The sequence below is a fragment of the Sinohyriopsis cumingii genome, chromosome 11 (genome assembly GCF_028554795.1).
Source record: "Sinohyriopsis cumingii isolate HCF-2022 chromosome 11, ASM2855479v2, whole genome shotgun sequence".
NCBI classification, from domain to species: domain Eukaryota; kingdom Metazoa; phylum Mollusca; class Bivalvia; order Unionida; family Unionidae; genus Sinohyriopsis; species Sinohyriopsis cumingii.
In genome coordinates this window covers 61972646-61991463 of record NC_142971.1, presented here as the reverse complement: position 1 = coordinate 61991463, position 18818 = coordinate 61972646, and the positions used below count along the sequence as shown (strand labels likewise).

The window sequence follows — 18818 nt, the reverse complement described above, 5'->3', positions numbered from 1 at the left end:
ATAGATGCATGAATAGAGCGTGAGACTAACGTAGAACCATACCTTTGCAATTATCTGGTCAACGTTTCAAATATTTCCCAGGGGGCCCACAAATATTAGCTGGTTTTCTGCTCTGCATAATGGATCCCCAACGTGGACGAGAGGCTATCGCATTAGTTACACAGAACTACTATAAAAAGTTAGAAAGTCATTGACATAGAGTATTGTTAGTTATGGCTTTCTTAGAATACAGATTTCAACGCTGTGTTCCGCTTGTCAGTATGAAGACAATATTGCACTGGGTGAGAGGCCAAAACCGATTCGAGCGCCTATCGTAAGGGAACAACCAAACCTCCGAGGGTCCGTCATTACAAAAACGTCTGCCACAAGAGTATTGATACAATGGCGATGTAAAATACAGGACTGCTGATTATTTTCAGTATATCAATGACTAAAAAATACCGCATATGCCAGATGTTTGTAAATATTGATATGCATGTACCAGATGGAATATTGTTTAGGAAAAAGTTCATGTACATCTTTGATAAATACAAGCCATTGCCACTCGTACATTCTGTGGACGATGGCAAAAACTGGTATGTTTTGGCTAACTTGGGAGCGCAGTTTCAGATGATGACATCAATGATTGCATCAGAAAAAAATCATGGACGCACAAAGCAATTTATTGCAAGTGTAGAAGCCAAAACATTACACTCAGAAGACGCTCCAGAATCAGTCCGTAAATATCAGGAAACCCTAGGGTATGGAAAGAGCCAGTTGGATTAGTTTGTCCCAAGAGACCTTTACATGATACCATCGTATATGGAGTTACAAACAGGATCATATGAAATATATAATAATGCTGTAATAATAGCAGGCGATAATTTACCCCTTTAAATTATTGCGGATGCAAACTCCGTCCCATCAACACCTCCAGTAACCGCCGTCCATCTATGTAACTATAATAGGTTATTTAGGCGTTTGAAACATCAAGCCACTTCCAACATATATTGCTGATATTAAAGCTTCTAGTTGGCCACTGAACACGCATGCCAGCACCAGAAGATCGTGGAGCATAAAATGAGTAAAACTATTGATATTTCTTTCTGGATTGGTTGGCGCAATAAAGTTATGGATGGTAAAAGCATAAAAAGATTTTAAAACAATATTCTTCCAAAACTGAGTTTGTAAAGACCTGGATTCTATGGGAAGGTCATGCCTTATCGGGCCGTATGGAATTTATGCATATTAGTTTGAACGAGTCGACAGGGTCAACATACAAGTTTTGAGTGCTGTTAGTAAAAGGATAGAACTAGAACGCATGTCTAATCAAGAAGCCACTGCCCCTGAGGCCAATAATCTTAGTGCAGAAGATGAAGATGACTGACTTAAAACTGGGGTTTTAAGAAGTTGAACAACATTATAACCCCAGAACAATAAATACAACACAAGCAAATATAGACGTGTAGTTGAACCTGCATTTACAAACGACATCTGAATGATTTATGGTTCCTCAATGGCGTGTTGCGACATATCCAATCCGAGCTGAAGTCGTCGTTACTGAATCGAGTTTGATTAATGAAAATGGTAATGAACATGGACATCTTTCTGTATTTTCGTAGAGAGGGCATGATTGAGGTATGATATGTTTACATTACCCCGTTGATATGTTAATAATAGTTCTCGTGGAAAGAAGAAGTACAGTGTCCCCAAGTTGTGTGTTTGTAAATTTATCACATAATGATACCATTGGTACATGCAGCGGAGACATATTACGTGATAAGCATAATGATACCATTGGTACATGCAGCGGAGACATATTACGTGATAAGCATAATGATACCATTGGTACATGCAGCGGAGACATATTACGTGATAAGCATATTTCATTCTCACGTTGTATTTGAGGAAATACAGAAGAAAATATCGTGCTATTTGGTTGTTGTGATTGAAGATGAATCAACCATTTTAACACTAATATGTAGACTGTTATTGCGGATGCTACCATAACATTAAGAACAGTAAATTTTCGCATAAAAATATCAGAAAATGAAAATGTTTTAAACCATTAAGTGGATGCATGCCGACAACTCCACGTGAGATACAGAAGCGCATTAAACGTTTTGGATTGGTTACACACTGTAATGGCTGGTATTACCCACGTGGGTGGCACACCTTTCATTGGTGCTTCCCTTAATATAGCTGGCGCACCTGCTGGTTCTGTGATTGGTAGCATTGTTACAGTGTGCTCTACTGTAACGTTTGCAAGCAAAATAATACAGAGCAAACAATTATCAAAATCCCCAAACCATGAAAGTCTTTGTTAGTTAGTCGCAATCAAGTTAAATGTCATAGAAAATGCTGTATTCCAGGTAATTTCGGATGAAAACATAGACGATGATGAGTTTAGTATAGTCGGCGACTTTGCGAAATATCTCGCTTCGTACTCTGCCATTAACCTTCACACAAATGCTAGAGACGCATAAGCCAAACATAAATAGTGCTTATCGCTCGCTTCCCCCCCCCCCTTCATAATTTTGCCAGCGTCTACGGCAGAAGCATGCTTACAGAATATAATGGTGGCAAATAAAATATATTTTTTTTATCATGAAGCATCCATCTTATATATTAAACAAGCGAAACATATTTAATTCAATATAAATGCAACATGCCCCCCAAAAGAAACTATTTGTTGTAATAGAGTGGTTGCACTTATTTTTCGCTGACTTTCAAAAAGTTATTAGTATTACATTGCTTTCATCAGAATATAGAGCTGAAGTTATCATTAATAACAATGTCAGCAAAACAATTTTTGTATGGCTTCCATCAAAAGTTATGATCGTAATGAAAATGTAAAATTGACGATAGATATCAGATCTTGCAATTACTTTTAGTTTCGTCTAGTCTTCATATAATCTGGACGCTGCGACTAGAACGATCATTTAATTCCAAATGGATCGTTAAATCCTTCGCGTTGCCTTATAGTCGCTCGCTCACCCATCTGTAGAATAATTTCCCACAACTCCTTAGCTCTTTTCTCCGCAGCAGGAACAAATGTAGGAGTGTCAGCAAGGAAAACTGCAAGTGAAGATGGTGCGGATGCTGCTGTAGCTGGCTGGAGAGTCTCTGGTGCGGAAACAGCAGCAAGGATATAGCTTTCGGGGTTGTAATGCACGCTTGCGGAAAGACGGGGATGAGTGGCAGCAGATGGTTATGCCGCTTCTCTTTGCCTGCGATCCCTGGCTTTCATACGTCCTCTGGCGCTTTCTAAAACAAACTGGTGTGGCGACACTGCTGGCTAAAATGATTCAATAGCACATTTTAGTTAGTATGTCGATCTCCGATTCTTAGACATTCAAGCCAGAACCGCGTATCTCATAATCAAATCTTTATTACCGAGCTTTTTACGCATATGTTACGATGTCCGTCCATGTTGTGCAACCCGTAGGTAGATGTGATGGTCTCCATTTCAAGATGCAAGTCTTCTAACGCAAGCAATTGTCGGGGTAGAAACTAATGAGTACGAGAGCTACAATCTCGCGGCCGTGACGCATGAGGTGGTGGGCGCATTGTTAACGATATCTGTATCGTCTTTAAAATTATAATATTGCTTTTATTGAAGCCATTTGGGTCTATGACATTTATATTTGAGTTCTTTAATTCAGTGGTTGCTTAGCACTATCTTAAAGAAAATGTACATTACGTTGTAAGAATCCCATTCATAAAGCATGGCCGATTGCAAACGTCTAGTCAACAACTATTTCAGTCAAATACCCCCACACATGCATTAATTTTAATAGAGGTCACATAAACAGTACGAGAAACAAGGAGTACCTTTATCCTGTAGAGCTCTCATGTACGCTCTAATTATGTATTGTCTTAATAATCTTATCAGGTTAGAACATGGTTGTTAGATTTTTTTTAAAAATCTAAGGATATAATTGTTCGAGAATATTTTGTGAATGAGATTCGATGCGTATATGGTGACTATTTAAGGGAACCAAACATGCACTGTCTCATTCTTCAGTATACGCCAGTTCTGTGAGAGGCATTGAGACGAAATAATGATTTATTTGTATTTGTTCTTTGGATTAGCAGAGTGGAAAATCTTTAATCAAACTGTCAGTACCTATTGTATAATGTAATTTTATTAACGGAAGTGAATATTTAAATAACTCTATTAGATTATGTGAAAGTTGCAAGGAATTGAATGATATTCAACTTTCACTGGATTACCCTAAAGCAAGCACATTATGGATTTAGAACTGTGATGCTAGCACAGTAGCATATAAACAAAGTATACCTTTCATTCGGAATAGCTTTGGATAATTTCCGGATTGTGTGAAATTGATAGTACAATTTAGGATCATGTTCTAGGAAATCATACACTGTAAGATATTTATAATTATGTCACTTTGATTTAGATTTCAAATGGATTTGTATTTTGGAAATTTATTGCTTGATCTGTTTACCTTGTTTTGCTGCTTAAGTTTAGCCCCTAGACGTAACAATATCAATTTAATCCATTTTTACTAATTATTTCTATATATCAATAGCATCCATGTATAGAAATTATCTCTAAATCAATAGCATCCATCCATAGAAATCATATATCATATCTTTATCAATATATATATATATATATATATATATATATATATATATATATATATATATATATATATATGTGTGTGTGTGTGTGTGTGTGTGTGTGTGTGTGTGTGTGTGTGTGATTTGGATTTTTAAAGTAGCTTTTAACAATCCCAGTCACATTATACTGACACCGGACCGACAAGTCCTAACACTAACCTCTTAACGCTGAGCGTCAAGCGAGTCATCTATTAGTACCATTTTTGTAAGTCTTTGGTATGACCCGGCCGGGGATCGAACCCTCGACCTCCCGCATCCAAGGCGGACGCTCAAACCACTAGGCCACCGGAGCGGTTTATATATATATATATATATATATATATATATATATATATATATATATATATATATCACCCGTGAACAGAAACTTTGCCCATATCACATTTGAATCCTTGCATACCAGCTACAATTCTCTATAAATATTCACAAACACCTAATAAAAATATAACAACAGATCACAGTAGGAAAATGGAGCCCAACCATTGAAAACCAACCATTTTACATACCAACCATTGAAAACCATCCAATGGAAACCAACCATTGGACATACCAACAATTATAAACGAACCATTGGACATACCCATGCATTACGCATCTCATATAATAAGACACAAACGGATACTCAGTATTATGGAATCCATTACCAAAGAGGAGAATGTAGTCTGGATCACAGAAACATATGGTACTGAGTCATAGAAACATCAGGTATTTGACTCATATAAACATCAGGTAGTTGGGTTTTAGGAACCTCAGGTACTTGGGTCAAAGAAACATCAGGTATTTGGGTCATAAAAACATTTTGTATTGGGTCATAGAAAAATCAGTATTTCTGTCATATAACATCAGGAATTTAGGTCTTAGAAACGTCAGGTATTTGGGTCTTAGGAACACCAAGTATTTGGGTCTTAGGAACACCAAGTATTTGGGTCATAGAAACATCAGGCAATTGGGTTTTAGGAACTTCAGGTGTCTGGCTCATATAATCGTCAGGTATTTGGGTCATAAGAACTTCATATATTAGAGTCATATAAATATCAGGCATGCAGGTCTTAGGAACTTCAGGTATTTGGGTCTTATGCACTTCAGGCATTTGGGTCATAGAAACATCAGGTATTTGGGTCTTATGCACTTCAGGCATTTGGGTCATAGAAACATCAGGTATCTGGGTCTTATGCACTTCAGGCATTTGGGTCACATAAACATCAGGTATCTGGGTCTTAGAAACACCAGCCATTTGAGTCATAGAAACATCAGGTATTTGGGTCTTAGAAATATCAGAAATTTGGGTCTTATAAACATCAGGTATTTGGGTCTTTGAACATCAGGTATTTGGGTCTTATAGACATCATGTATTCGGGTATTAGAGACATCAGGTATTTAGGTCTTAGAAACATCAGGCATTTGGGTCTTAGGAACTTGAGGTATTTGGGTCTTAGAAACATCAGGCATTTGGGTCGCAGAAACATCTGGTATTTGGGTCACATATACATCAGGTATTTGGGTCATATAAACACCAGGTATTTGGGTCATAGAAACATCAGGTACTTGGGTCATAGAAACATCAGATATTTGGGTGATAGAAACATCAGGCATTTGGTCTGAGAATTGTCTAAGGATACTAAACTTTGCTCTTGGTGACAAATCAATAAACTGTCTTCCCTCATTAGATGTAATCAGTGAAAGTTTTAGATGACCTATGGCTTTGAACAAAGAGCACTATATACTGTTTAACACATGAACCCCTGGAGGTTTTAGTCGTTTTCTGAATAAATCCTAATAAATCAACTTCCAGGTAATTTCCAATTACATAATGCCTAGTTGTTTTAGAAACATCGTTTTTGATTGGCTCTTTGGCTCGCACATGAGCAGAAGGGTAAAAGTTGGATTTTTTTGTTGTTGTTGCTGTAACGTACCCATTATTTCCGTATCGAGACCACTCTTTATTCCAAAAGCCCATCTTATCCAACTTTTTGCAAAGGTTCGTCTGTCTGTTTGCAGTTCATACCGGTCTGCATTAGATCTGAGATCAAAATGTCTAAAATCCGGACACAAAATCGGATTCCGACCACGGGCAAATTTTGGGTGGAAACAAATCGGGTCCAAAACATGAGGTTTATTCCTCTGTATTTTGTAGTGCAACTAGAACTTCCAAATTATTTGGTATCATTGTAGAACTACATCTATCTACATTTCTATAATACCATCCACTTTAGTGTATCATACACCACCTTGACGCTACAGAGATCGGCAGTAGGTTACTACCTCCTGCCATGTTAACTCGTCAGCATGGTTAAAGTGTTTTAGCACATACACCTGGAGTTACGATGATGTTTGGTTTTTTATATTGCCCATACCAAAATTTACTGACATAACTTATAAAACATATTTGATTAGTACTATGTTACATTTATTACAATAAGAAACGTATTACTTACTTTACACTGTATCACATTTTTCTAAGTACAAAACTATGATTAAATAAAAGATAAATGCAAAAACCATGGAGAAAAGTGAGACATTTAATGAAAATGGTTACATTTGGAATACAGAAACACAACGATCATTGATTTCTAGAAATGACACTCAAGTTAGAAAGTTGTGTAAGTAGACTTATCTTGGGAAATGTTCTTGCTGAGAATTGCTTTGTTTTCTATTATCCCAGAAATGAAACAGTGACATGGTTACAAACCTGGAATAATGTTGCACAATCATACCAGGTGCATGCGAGTCACCATAAAACTAAACAAGCAGAAATGTTATATGAAACAGTTTGCATCTATGTATGTATGTATGTATGTATGTATGTATGTAGTGGGACCACATTAATCCAGACACCTTTCCAAATATATGTCCCGAATAAGGAGTTTTATGGATAACTGAATCATGCATTTTTATTTTACAATCATCATATCGTATATATGTATTTTTAGCTCTACATGTATATTCAATAATAACGGTTGAAATAAATTAAGGAATACATATAATGACTTTGTTTATTTCACTTTATTATATCATGTGTGGTACATAGATATAAGTTTAAACAAACAAATCTTTTTTATGCTGGCTGGTACTTCACTCGTTCATGCTTACCTGATAATAGATGTAAATTAAATGGTACCATGAATACAAACTGCATTTAACTGAACTATAGTAAACTTGAAAAAATCCGTTATTTTGTAAAGTCGCATATTAAAACTATTATAGCTACCAATAATTGGCATCATTTTTTTCTGAAATGATGCCTTATACCGTCCAAAGACAAAATCAATCAGCTTTATTTGTACGGATATAACAATCTGTGATTGTTATATATAATCAATAAACAATAAAGTGACATAATGACATGCAAAGTTATGTCAAAGGTATGGATGGATTGATCACAATGTGTCTAATTATTCACACCCTCCTCAGCAAGTAGCTATAACAGGCATTGTTTTTAAAATCTCTGGTTACAATACAGTCATGATATTTTACGATTTTACACGCACACGATTATGTGATCAAGTTATAGCTTTCACATGCCACTGCAATTTAACCAGAGATTGATAAACTGACACCTCCAAATTCGTGTTGCTGATTCTGTGTTCTCATATACCATTATTCAAATTTTCTTATTTTTGGACAGATTGTTTTCCGGATTGTCAAGAAAAGTTTTAAAGCATCTTACACTTTGGTTCCCTACATTGATTTGTGGAACTGGAACCCAACTCATTTAACAGAGAAAATTACGAATTGGATATGAAAAATACAGGGAAGTAACAACGAAAGAAGAAGAAAACAAGAAACAAGAGAAACTGATACGAATTACAGTGAAACACATATATATACTTGCATATCCTCATAAAAATCTTGTTTCACCACAAGCATAAGGATCCCAGTATTCATATGTCTATACATTATTTCTTTACTGATATAACATTTGACAAAAATGTTTTAAAAAACAACAAGGAAACAAACAACAAAAAACATTTATCACTTGCTGTTAATACAAACTAACTTTACTTGCTGACAATATTGAAAGATTTTCTATCATAATCTTGTTCAAAGTCCACCTCCGTTCCCAACGATGAATTACATAGGCAATGTAACAAAAAAAAGTTTAAAAAATTCTACTGAAATTTAAAATTAAAGTTTTACTGAAAACTTAAATTTAGATTTAAATTCTACTTCGAAATTCAGTTTAACTATCTTTCTGAAAACATGCAGGATTGGCAATGTTTATAATTTTTAAATGACAGCTATAAATGCATCATTTAGCATACAGAGTACTAGGTGTACCACTTCCTTAGCAAAGTTCTCAATTATTTATTCTAAAACTAATGTTTCTGTTTTGAAAACCACAAGATCTTACTTTAATTATATTTTACCATTTCATTGACAAACTGATAAATTTCACAAAAGTATGCACTTAATATGTACAAGAAAAACAAAGTTCAATGACGATAATTATATTTCTAAAGAAGACATTTGAAGCAATAATTCTATATAACTAACTTAGCTTTGTAAGTTTAGTAAGTTTAAATATATAAGTTACAAAGAACTGCTACTAATATTTTTCTTGTAAAGTGGCATTTCATTTCGAAAGATTAGATTTTGTTAAACTGAGTCTGTTTATCATATATTTCTTCATGCTTTTTTGTGATAAAGCATGTACTATCATTTTTCTTATAAATTTCTAAAATATTCAATATTTAATTAACTTAAATGGCTTTAATTCAATTATAAAGATCGATAGCAAAACGTAAATTTTTTTAGAAATTGTAAGAAAATATTTAAAATGACAATCATCCAAACTATGCAGAAACGTCTTCCATTAAATCGTGTACACAATTTATACCTTTACCAAACAACTTTTTTAATTAAAAAACAAAACGAAAACATTTTCTTTTCTCTTCATTTTTGTGATGAACTAATGCCAAGTTAACAAAAATAATGCTCAGCGACAAGATTATGTTTCTATCTAATACATCTCGCTGAAGTCCAAGAAAGTTACTGTAAAGAAATCAAACTAGAAATGTTTCCGTTTTGTTTTATTTACTAAAGATATCCTTTCAATGAAATCAGTACCAATTTCTTCTTATCCATATAAGTCTCAGGGCATGCAAAACTTTGAAAATATTTAGAACTTTTAATGCACCATATTTATACTCTTATACCTTTCAGTTTTCTCTTTTGATAAAAATAATGATCTGGAAACAAATATTAAACTAATGAAAAACTTGTTTATATCGGCTTAGCATGTCAATATTGACAACATGTTTAAATGGGCTTGGTATGAATATTTAATTAATTGACAAATTGTTTCAGTGAGTATAGAATGGCTACTAAATTAACTGAAAATGGGTTTGACGTGAATACTAAATTAACTGCAAATGGGTTTTGCATGAATATTAAATTAAATGAAATTGGGTTTGACGTAAATACTAAATTAACCAATAACAATATGGGTTTTTAATTAATATTAAATTAAATGAAATTGGGTTTGACGTGAATACTAAATTAACTGTATATGAGTTTAGCCAGAATACAAACTTAACTGAAAATGGGTTTTGCCAGAATACTAAATTAACTAAACATGGGTTTATCATAAATACTAAATTAATCGAAAATGGATTTATCATCAATAGTACTAGTTGATCATTCTCAGTGTAACTAAACGTTTAGGAACTTTATTACAAATATAAGATTTTTTTGTCCACTGAATTATTGCATTTGTATATCCATATTTTAAGGAATGATTATGTACATTCATTGTTTCCAAATTAACGTTCTATTCTCTCTCACAGCCTTGAAAATCAAAAGTCCCTTAACGGAATTAACGCTTTCCCAGTTGAACCGAATTTCCAGGAAACCATAACACCATTAATGTTTTAACTGCTGAGTGTTCAGACATCTCTGATACTCTTGAATTACTTTTTGGTGATGCAACAAGCAATAACAAGATTTGATTATCAAGAGAGTTACCGTAGCGGCCATAGTGGATGTAATATCAGCACCTTGTTCATTTAGAACAAACGAGGTATCCTAAGAAGTATTGTTAAAATCCCCTGTTCTTTACAGTACAGCAACACAAGTAAGTTATTTAGCGCCGATGCAATTGGAGTGAAAATCCTGACCCTTGCTAATCGGATGGTAGGGTCATTCAGGAGGAGTAGCAATGACAAGATTTTCAACATAGCAAACATAATGGGCATACTGGATGTCAGTTCGTTTCCCATTTTCATCCAGGAACAACTATACTGCATAGGAAGTCTTCTAGTGAAATCCCATGTCAATAAAAGTACATATTTAGTAGTAGTGATAACAAGAATTTTCATGTTGGCTGCCATCAGAGTCAAAATAGAGGTCAGATTAACACCATTTCCATTTAGAACCTGATAGACATCATAAGCGGTCTTTTGGCAAAACTCCAACTCTCCAGTTAGGAAGAAAAGTGATAAGAATATTTTTAAACTGACTGCCATATGGGGTGTATTCGATGTCAGATCGACAGAGAAGGTCAATAACGCCGCTTTCTAATGAAAAGGAATAACGATAAGAATATTTTCAATATAGCCTATGTGGTGGCCATATTGAATAAAGCACCATTTACATTTAGGGTGAACTAGACATTTGGATGAATGTGTGTGTAAAGCCTCATGGCAATCCTTGTAATTTAAGAGCTGTGGTGATAAAAATCATGTGCAAATGGATGACGGATAATGGCAAAAATCATTGTCTTATACCCTAACATGACTTATTTATATCTGTACCTTTATACCTTTATCTTTCATTATCATATGAGGAACAAGCTCCTGACACAAAGCCAATACATACGGAGTTAATGGAGTCCCCATCTCTGCACCCTATTACCATGACAAACTAGGCAGAACATTGATCATTTACAACTACGCGTGATTTTAAGTTCCTATGAATGAGACAAATGTACTACTGATTCTCTAAATTCTCTGAACTAGAGCATGTTACCTAATTATTTTAGTTTCAAATAGTAACTAGGAAACAGCACACATCTATTTTTATGGGATTTTGCATACAGACATAAAATGTTACTCTCTCGATCATGTATCCAATGTAACAGTTACCATGGGAATAACTTCCTCCATGGAATGACCACCTACAATGGCTTCTTTATCATCAACTGCATTTTCACCTGCATTTTCGTTGGTCAGTTCCTCCACAATAAGTGGTTTAGTTTCAAACTGCACATCTTCTTCATTAGTGGTTGAAACAATAACTTCGGTATTTGAGGCCGGTGGTTTGGATGCAAATTCGGTACTTGAAGCCAGTGCTTTGGATGCAAGAGGAACCTCAATGTCGTGTTTTACAGAATCGATGGACTCACTACTTTTCTGTTTCGTCATCTGTTTGGGGGACTCTGTTTTCTTATAGGTTTCCTTTGGTAATTTAGATGATGAAGGCTGGTTTTTGCGACATCCACTAAGGTTAAGTTTTGAGCGGAAACCAGAAAATGAAGGGGCTGGAATAAAATGAAGGTAAGACATTAATTCTGACCATTTGAAAAATATTATAAGTATGAAATTAAATCGCTCATTTATTCAGTATTAAATAACAGTTTTATTACACGTATCGTTTTCTTTTTCAAGAAACATCATACCTCTACTTGTTGAAAATACAAACATTACCGATGCACATCAACGGGTGGAGAAAAAATAATTTATAACAATATGAAATTACAAGTATTGTCACTTGTCAGTGTTGGCAGGATGCTACCCTTTTGCTTCAGCAACTTCATTTGGCTAAGAAGGTGTCTATCTCAGACGTGCGCAAAATAAAAAATGTACACTTATACACCAATACGGTACATACACTGGCATGAACAAGTGCGAGTTAGTCTGTTGTCCAGTAACGATCCTTTCAGAAGCCTTCTATAGCATGATTCTCAGTGGGATTAAATTTAAAGGATCTGCATTTAGATCTTTATCACTATAAATTTGCATGCAGCGTCATTAGGCTTGAAATATGATTGACTTCAGTTGGATCTAGTTTTATTAGACTGTAAGGGATGAAACTTACTATCATTGTTCCGGATCTATGTATCATCTTTTGTAATTATAATATAGTTTTTATTTCAGTCGTTTGGCGCAATGATAGTTATAATTTAAATTATTAAAGTCAGCGCTGGCAAGCACTATAGTAATGTACATGTACACTACATCATAGGGACCTCATTAATAACAAGGTCGATCGCTAAGGTCAAATCAACAACTACCGATAATTCGGTCAAGCGTGCCAAGCGGATATGAATGGATGTCAAATAAACATCTCGTGGAATTCGTAGTGCAACTGCTCAGCAGAGAGCTATCACACACGCCCGAGCATTGGATGAGTTCAATAAAATTTGAAGTTCATGACAGGACTGTTTCAAAGAAATAAGATTTAATTGTTCGAGAAATTGAACTGAATCAGATTCTATTGATTTGGTGAGCATATGATTACTATATAATGACCATATGCACCACCTATCCCATTCTTCATGTTTATATCCAGCTTTGTATGAGAGAGAGGAGCTTCTGATTTATTTATATGTCGTTGGACATCGCAGAGAGGATGATCTTTAATTTAAAGTCAGTACTTTGAGGATGATGTGGATTTCTTCAAGAATCTGAATAGTTAACTAATTCCATCAGATTATGTTAAACTTTCAAGGACTTCACTGTTATTCTACGTTCACTGAAGTAAAACAATGGGTTAACAACTGTGTTAAATTCAGTGATGTTATCACGCTAGCACATATGCACTTTAGAACCGTCGTACGGAATACCTTTGAAGAGTTTCTGGATTAGTAAGAAATTGATAGTACCATTTAGGATTATTATGTTTAAATTTTCTAGGAATTACTACACTACAGTTATTTTAATTCTTTAACTTTGATTTTATATTGTATTTAAATAAATTTATATTTTGGAGATCTTGAATGCTTGTTTGGTTGTACATTGTCTTGTTACTTACGTTTAATCCCCTATACGTAACACAATACTGAGCTATCCAGCCTGGGTATGCCACCACATATATCTATATGACATGTAACTTTTTACATATGTCTCTGATGTCTCAAGCATGTATAAATGATGACTATATCATGAAAAATAGTTTAATGTCTCTTCCTCCTGACATCACGAAGCACTTTCCAAAGCAAAATCCACATCAAGAATTACAAGAGCTTTCTTTCCGCAATTTTAAATAGATTATCCGACCTACCTTTCCGTCTTCTGCCATTTATTAATCTTTAAAGTATATGTATTTCATAAACTAATACTTAAGTATATATAACGTTGGACAAAAAAAGTTTTTAAAAAGTAAATTTGTCCCGGTCAGACAAAGCCTGTCTGTACTGCAAGACCAGTTCATGCCACCCGCATATCCTAGATGCAGGTGAATTCCAAGCGAAAAGAGAAACACCGCAAAATATGTGTGCACACCTTATGAGGTCAAACTCGGCTGAGTTAAAAAGTGGACTCATCCCGCTTTTTTAAAGGAAGAACTTTGTAATAAATTATATGCAGATGACAAAGAATAAACAAAAATTACAGTTAATGTGTGCATTGTTAAGAAAAAAGTATGTAGTTTTCTGTACTTATTAAATCAACAACTGTGTATTAAAATTTCAATAAAAACACGTGTATTATATGTCATTAACATCAAATTCCTAACTTTATAAGAGCTGTCAAGGGATAACACGATCTTTTAAATCAAACTTTATCAAAATTACTATAAAGTTCCTTTAACATTTTAATTAGATATCGTATATTTCTGGAGCATGTGAAACCGTTCTATGTACACATCAACATTTTGATACAATATATGCGGGAAAAGATATTTAATACAGACAAATAACCAAGATTTAGTTAACTGTTCAACGTCATTACTGAATTTTTTGCTTTGATATTTCACGCCATAAGTGAAATTATGCGATGAAACTATATTAATGCCTAGCGTAACTGCAGAAAAAATCATCGTAAAGGAACTACTTAAAATTATGTACATATGTATTACAACTAGCATGGCTAAATAGGGACCAGTAAGAATCTTATTTGCCCAACACCTCCTTCATCATCTGCTTGTATTCATCCTAATTAGCCGATGTCCTCAACCTGTAATCAAACTTTCACGTAATTTGTGTGTCAGCACTATTTCGTTTTCATCATTATAAGTTACAGAATTCGAAGAGTTTACAAAATGTACAGATAGAGTCCTAGTAATATCGGAAGCAAGGATTGATTATCTAGTAATATCGGAAGAACGGATTGGTTATCTAGTAACATCGGAAGAGAGGATTGATTGTCTAGTAATATCAGAAGAAAAAACTGATTACCTAGTAGCATCGAAAGGATTGATTATCTAATAACATCGGAAGAAATGATTGATTGTCTAGTAACATTGGAAGAAAGGAGTGATCATCTAGTAACATCGGAAGAAAGGATTGATTGTCTAGTAACATCGGAAGAAAGGATTGATTGTCTAGTAATATCAGAAGAAAAAACTGATTACCTAGTAGCATCGAAAGGATTGATTATCTAATAACATCGGAAGAAAGGATTGATTGTCTAGTAACATCGGAAGAACGGATTGGTTATCTAGTAACATCGGAAGAGAGGATTGATTATCTAGTAATATCAGAAGAAAAAACTGATTACCTAGTAGCATCGAAAGGATTGATTATCTAATAACATCGGAAGAAATGATTGATTGTCTAGTAACATTGGAAGAAAGGAGTGATCATCTAGTAACATCGGAAGAAAGGATTGATTGTCTAGTAATATCAGAAGAAAAAACTGATTACCTAGTAGCATCGAAAGGATTGATTATCTAATAACATCGGAAGAAAGGATTGATTGTCTAGTAACATCGGAAGAACGGATTGGTTATCTAGTAACATCGGAAGAGAGGATTGATTATCTAGTAATATCAGAAGAAAAAACTGATTACCTAGTAGCATCGAAAGGATTGATTATCTAATAACATCGGAAGAAATGATTGATTGTCTAGTAACATTGGAAGAAAGGAGTGATCATCTAGTAACATCGGAAGAAAGGATTGATTATCTAGTAACATCGGAAGAAAGGATTGATTGTCTAGTAACATCGGAAGAAATGATTGATTATCTAGTAACATCGGAAGAAATGATTGATTGTCTAGTAACATTGGAAGAAAGGAGTGATCATCTAGTAACATCGGAAGAAAGGATTGATTGTCTAGTAATATCAGAAGAAAAAACTGATTACCTAGTAGCATCGAAAGGATTGATTATCTAATAACATCGGAAGAAATGATTGATTGTCTAGTAACATTGGAAGAAAGGAGTGATCATCTAGTAACATCGGAAGAAAGGATTGATTGTCTAGTAATATCAGAAGAAAAAACTGATTACCTAGTAGCATCGAAAGGATTGATTATCTAATAACATCGGAAGAAAGGATTGATTGTCTAGTAACATCGGAAGAACGGATTGGTTATCTAGTAACATCGGAAGAGAGGATTGATTATCTAGTAATATCAGAAGAAAAAACTGATTACCTAGTAGCATCGAAAGGATTGATTATCTAATAACATCGGAAGAAATGATTGATTGTCTAGTAACATTGGAAGAAAGGAGTGATCATCTAGTAACATCGGAAGAAAGGATTGATTGTCTAGTAATATCAGAAGAAAGGATTGATTATCTAATAACATCGGAAGAAATGATTGATTATCTAATAACATCGGAAGAAAGGATTGATTATCTAATAACATCGGAAGAAATGATTGATTATCTAGTAACATCGGAAGAAACGATTGATTGTCTAGTAACATCGGAAGAACGGATTGGTTATCTAGTAACATCGGAAGAAAGGATTGATTATCTAGTAATATCAGAAGAAAGGATTGATTATCTAGTAACATCGGAAGAAAGGATTGATTATCTAATAACATCGGAAGAAATGATTGATTATCTAATAACATCGGAAGAAAGGATTGATTATCTAATAACATCGGAAGAAATGATTGATTATCTAGTAACATTGGAAGAAAGGATTGATTGTCTAGTAATATCAGAAGAAAGGATTGATTATCTAATAACATCGGAAGAAATGATTGATTATCTAATAACATCGGAAGAAAGGATTGATTATCTAATAACATCGGAAGAAATGATTGATTATCTAGTAACATCGGAAGAAACGATTGATTGTCTAGTAACATCGGAAGAACGGATTGGTTATCTAGTAATATCAGAAGAAAGGATTGATTATCTAGTAACATCGGAAGAAAGGATTGATTATCTAATAACATCGGAAGAAATGATTGATTATCTAATAACATCGGAAGAAAGGATTGATTATCTAATAACATCGGAAGAAAGGATTGATTATCTAGTAACATCGGAAGAAACGATTGATTGTCTAGTAACATCGGAAGAACGGATTGATTATCTAATAACATCGGAAGAAAGGATTGATTATCTAATAACATCGGAAGAAATGATTGATTGTCTAGTAACATTGGAAGAAAGGAGTGATCATCTAGTAACATCGGAAGAAAGGATTGATTGTCTAGTAATATCAGAAGAAAAAACTGATTACCTAGTAGCATCGAAAGGATTGATTATCTAATAACATCGGAAGAAAGGATTGATTGTCTAGTAACATCGGAAGAACGGATTGGTTATCTAGTAACATCGGAAGAGAGGATTGATTATCTAGTAATATCAGAAGAAAAAACTGATTACCTAGTAGCATCGAAAGGATTGATTATCTAATAACATCGGAAGAAATGATTGATTGTCTAGTAACATTGGAAGAAAGGAGTGATCATCTAGTAACATCGGAAGAAAGGATTGATTATCTAGTAACATCGGAAGAAAGGATTGATTATCTAATAACATCGGAAGAAAGGATTGATTATCTAATAACATCGGAAGAAATGATTGATTATCTAGTAACATCGGAAGAAACGATTGATTGTCTAGTAACATCGGAAGAACGGATTGGTTATCTAGTAACATCGGAAGAGAGGATTGATTATCTAGTAATATCAGAAGAAAAAACTGATTACCTAGTAGCATCGAAAGGATTGATTATCTAATAACATCGGAAGAAATGATTGATTGTCTAGTAACATTGGAAGAAAGGAGTGATCATCTAGTAACATCGGAAGAAAGGATTGATTGTCTAGTAATATCAGAAGAAAAAACTGATTACCTAGTAGCATCGAAAGGATTGATTATCTAATAACATCGGAAGAAAGGATTGATTGTCTAGTAACATCGGAAGAACGGATTGGTTATCTAGTAACATCGGAAGAGAGGATTGATTGTCTAGTAATATCAGAAGAAAAAACTGATTACCTAGTAGCATCGAAAGGATTGATTATCTAATAACATCGGAAGAAATGATTGATTGTCTAGTAACATTGGAAGAAAGGAGTGATCATCTAGTAACATCGGAAGAAAGGATTGATTATCTAGTAACATCGGAAGAAAGGATTGATTATCTAATAACATCGGAAGAAAGGATTGATTATCTAATAACATCGGAAGAAATGATTGATTATCTAGTAACATCGGAAGAAACGATTGATTGTCTAGTAACATCGGAAGAACGGATTGGTTATCTAGTAACATCGGAAGAACGGATTGATTATCTAATAACATCGGAAGAAATGATTGATTATCTAGTAACATCGGAAGAAATGATTGATTGTCTAGTAACATTGGAAGAAAGGAGTGATCATCTAGTAACATCGGAAGAAAGGATTGATTATCTAATAACATCGGAAGAAAGGATTGATTATCTAATAACATCGGAAGAAATGATTGATTATCTAGTAACATTGGAAGAAAGGATTGATTATCTAGTAACATCGGAAGAAAGGATTGATTATCTAATAACATCGGAAGAAATGATTGATTATCTAGTAACATCGGAAGAAACGATTGATTGTCTAGTAACATCGGAAGAACGGATTGGTTATCTAGTAACATCGGAAGAAAGGATTGATTATCTAGTAATATCAGAAGAAAAAACTGATTACCTAGTAGCATCGAAAGGATTGATTATCTAATAACATCGGAAGAAAGGATTGATTATCTAGTAACATTGGAAGACAGGAGTGACAATCTAGTAACATCGGAAGAAAGGAGTGATCATTGTTGGAGCAATTAACAGAGAATTGGAGTGATGAAAAGCTTA

At 34.2% G+C, this 18818-nt stretch overlaps 1 protein-coding gene across 1 annotated transcript in view; it reads right to left on the bottom strand.

Moving 5' to 3' along the window:
- Positions 1-7134: 7134 nt before the first annotated feature.
- Positions 7135-18818, bottom strand: part of LOC149788553 (uncharacterized) — a 45468-nt gene continuing 33784 nt past the window's right edge. Inside the window, exon 6 of the mRNA XM_089974583.1 lies at positions 7135-12106. Within this exon, the coding sequence (XP_089830709.1) occupies positions 11688-12106 (419 nt within the window). The 3' untranslated portion in view covers positions 7135-11687. The remainder of the gene's footprint in view (positions 12107-18818) is intronic.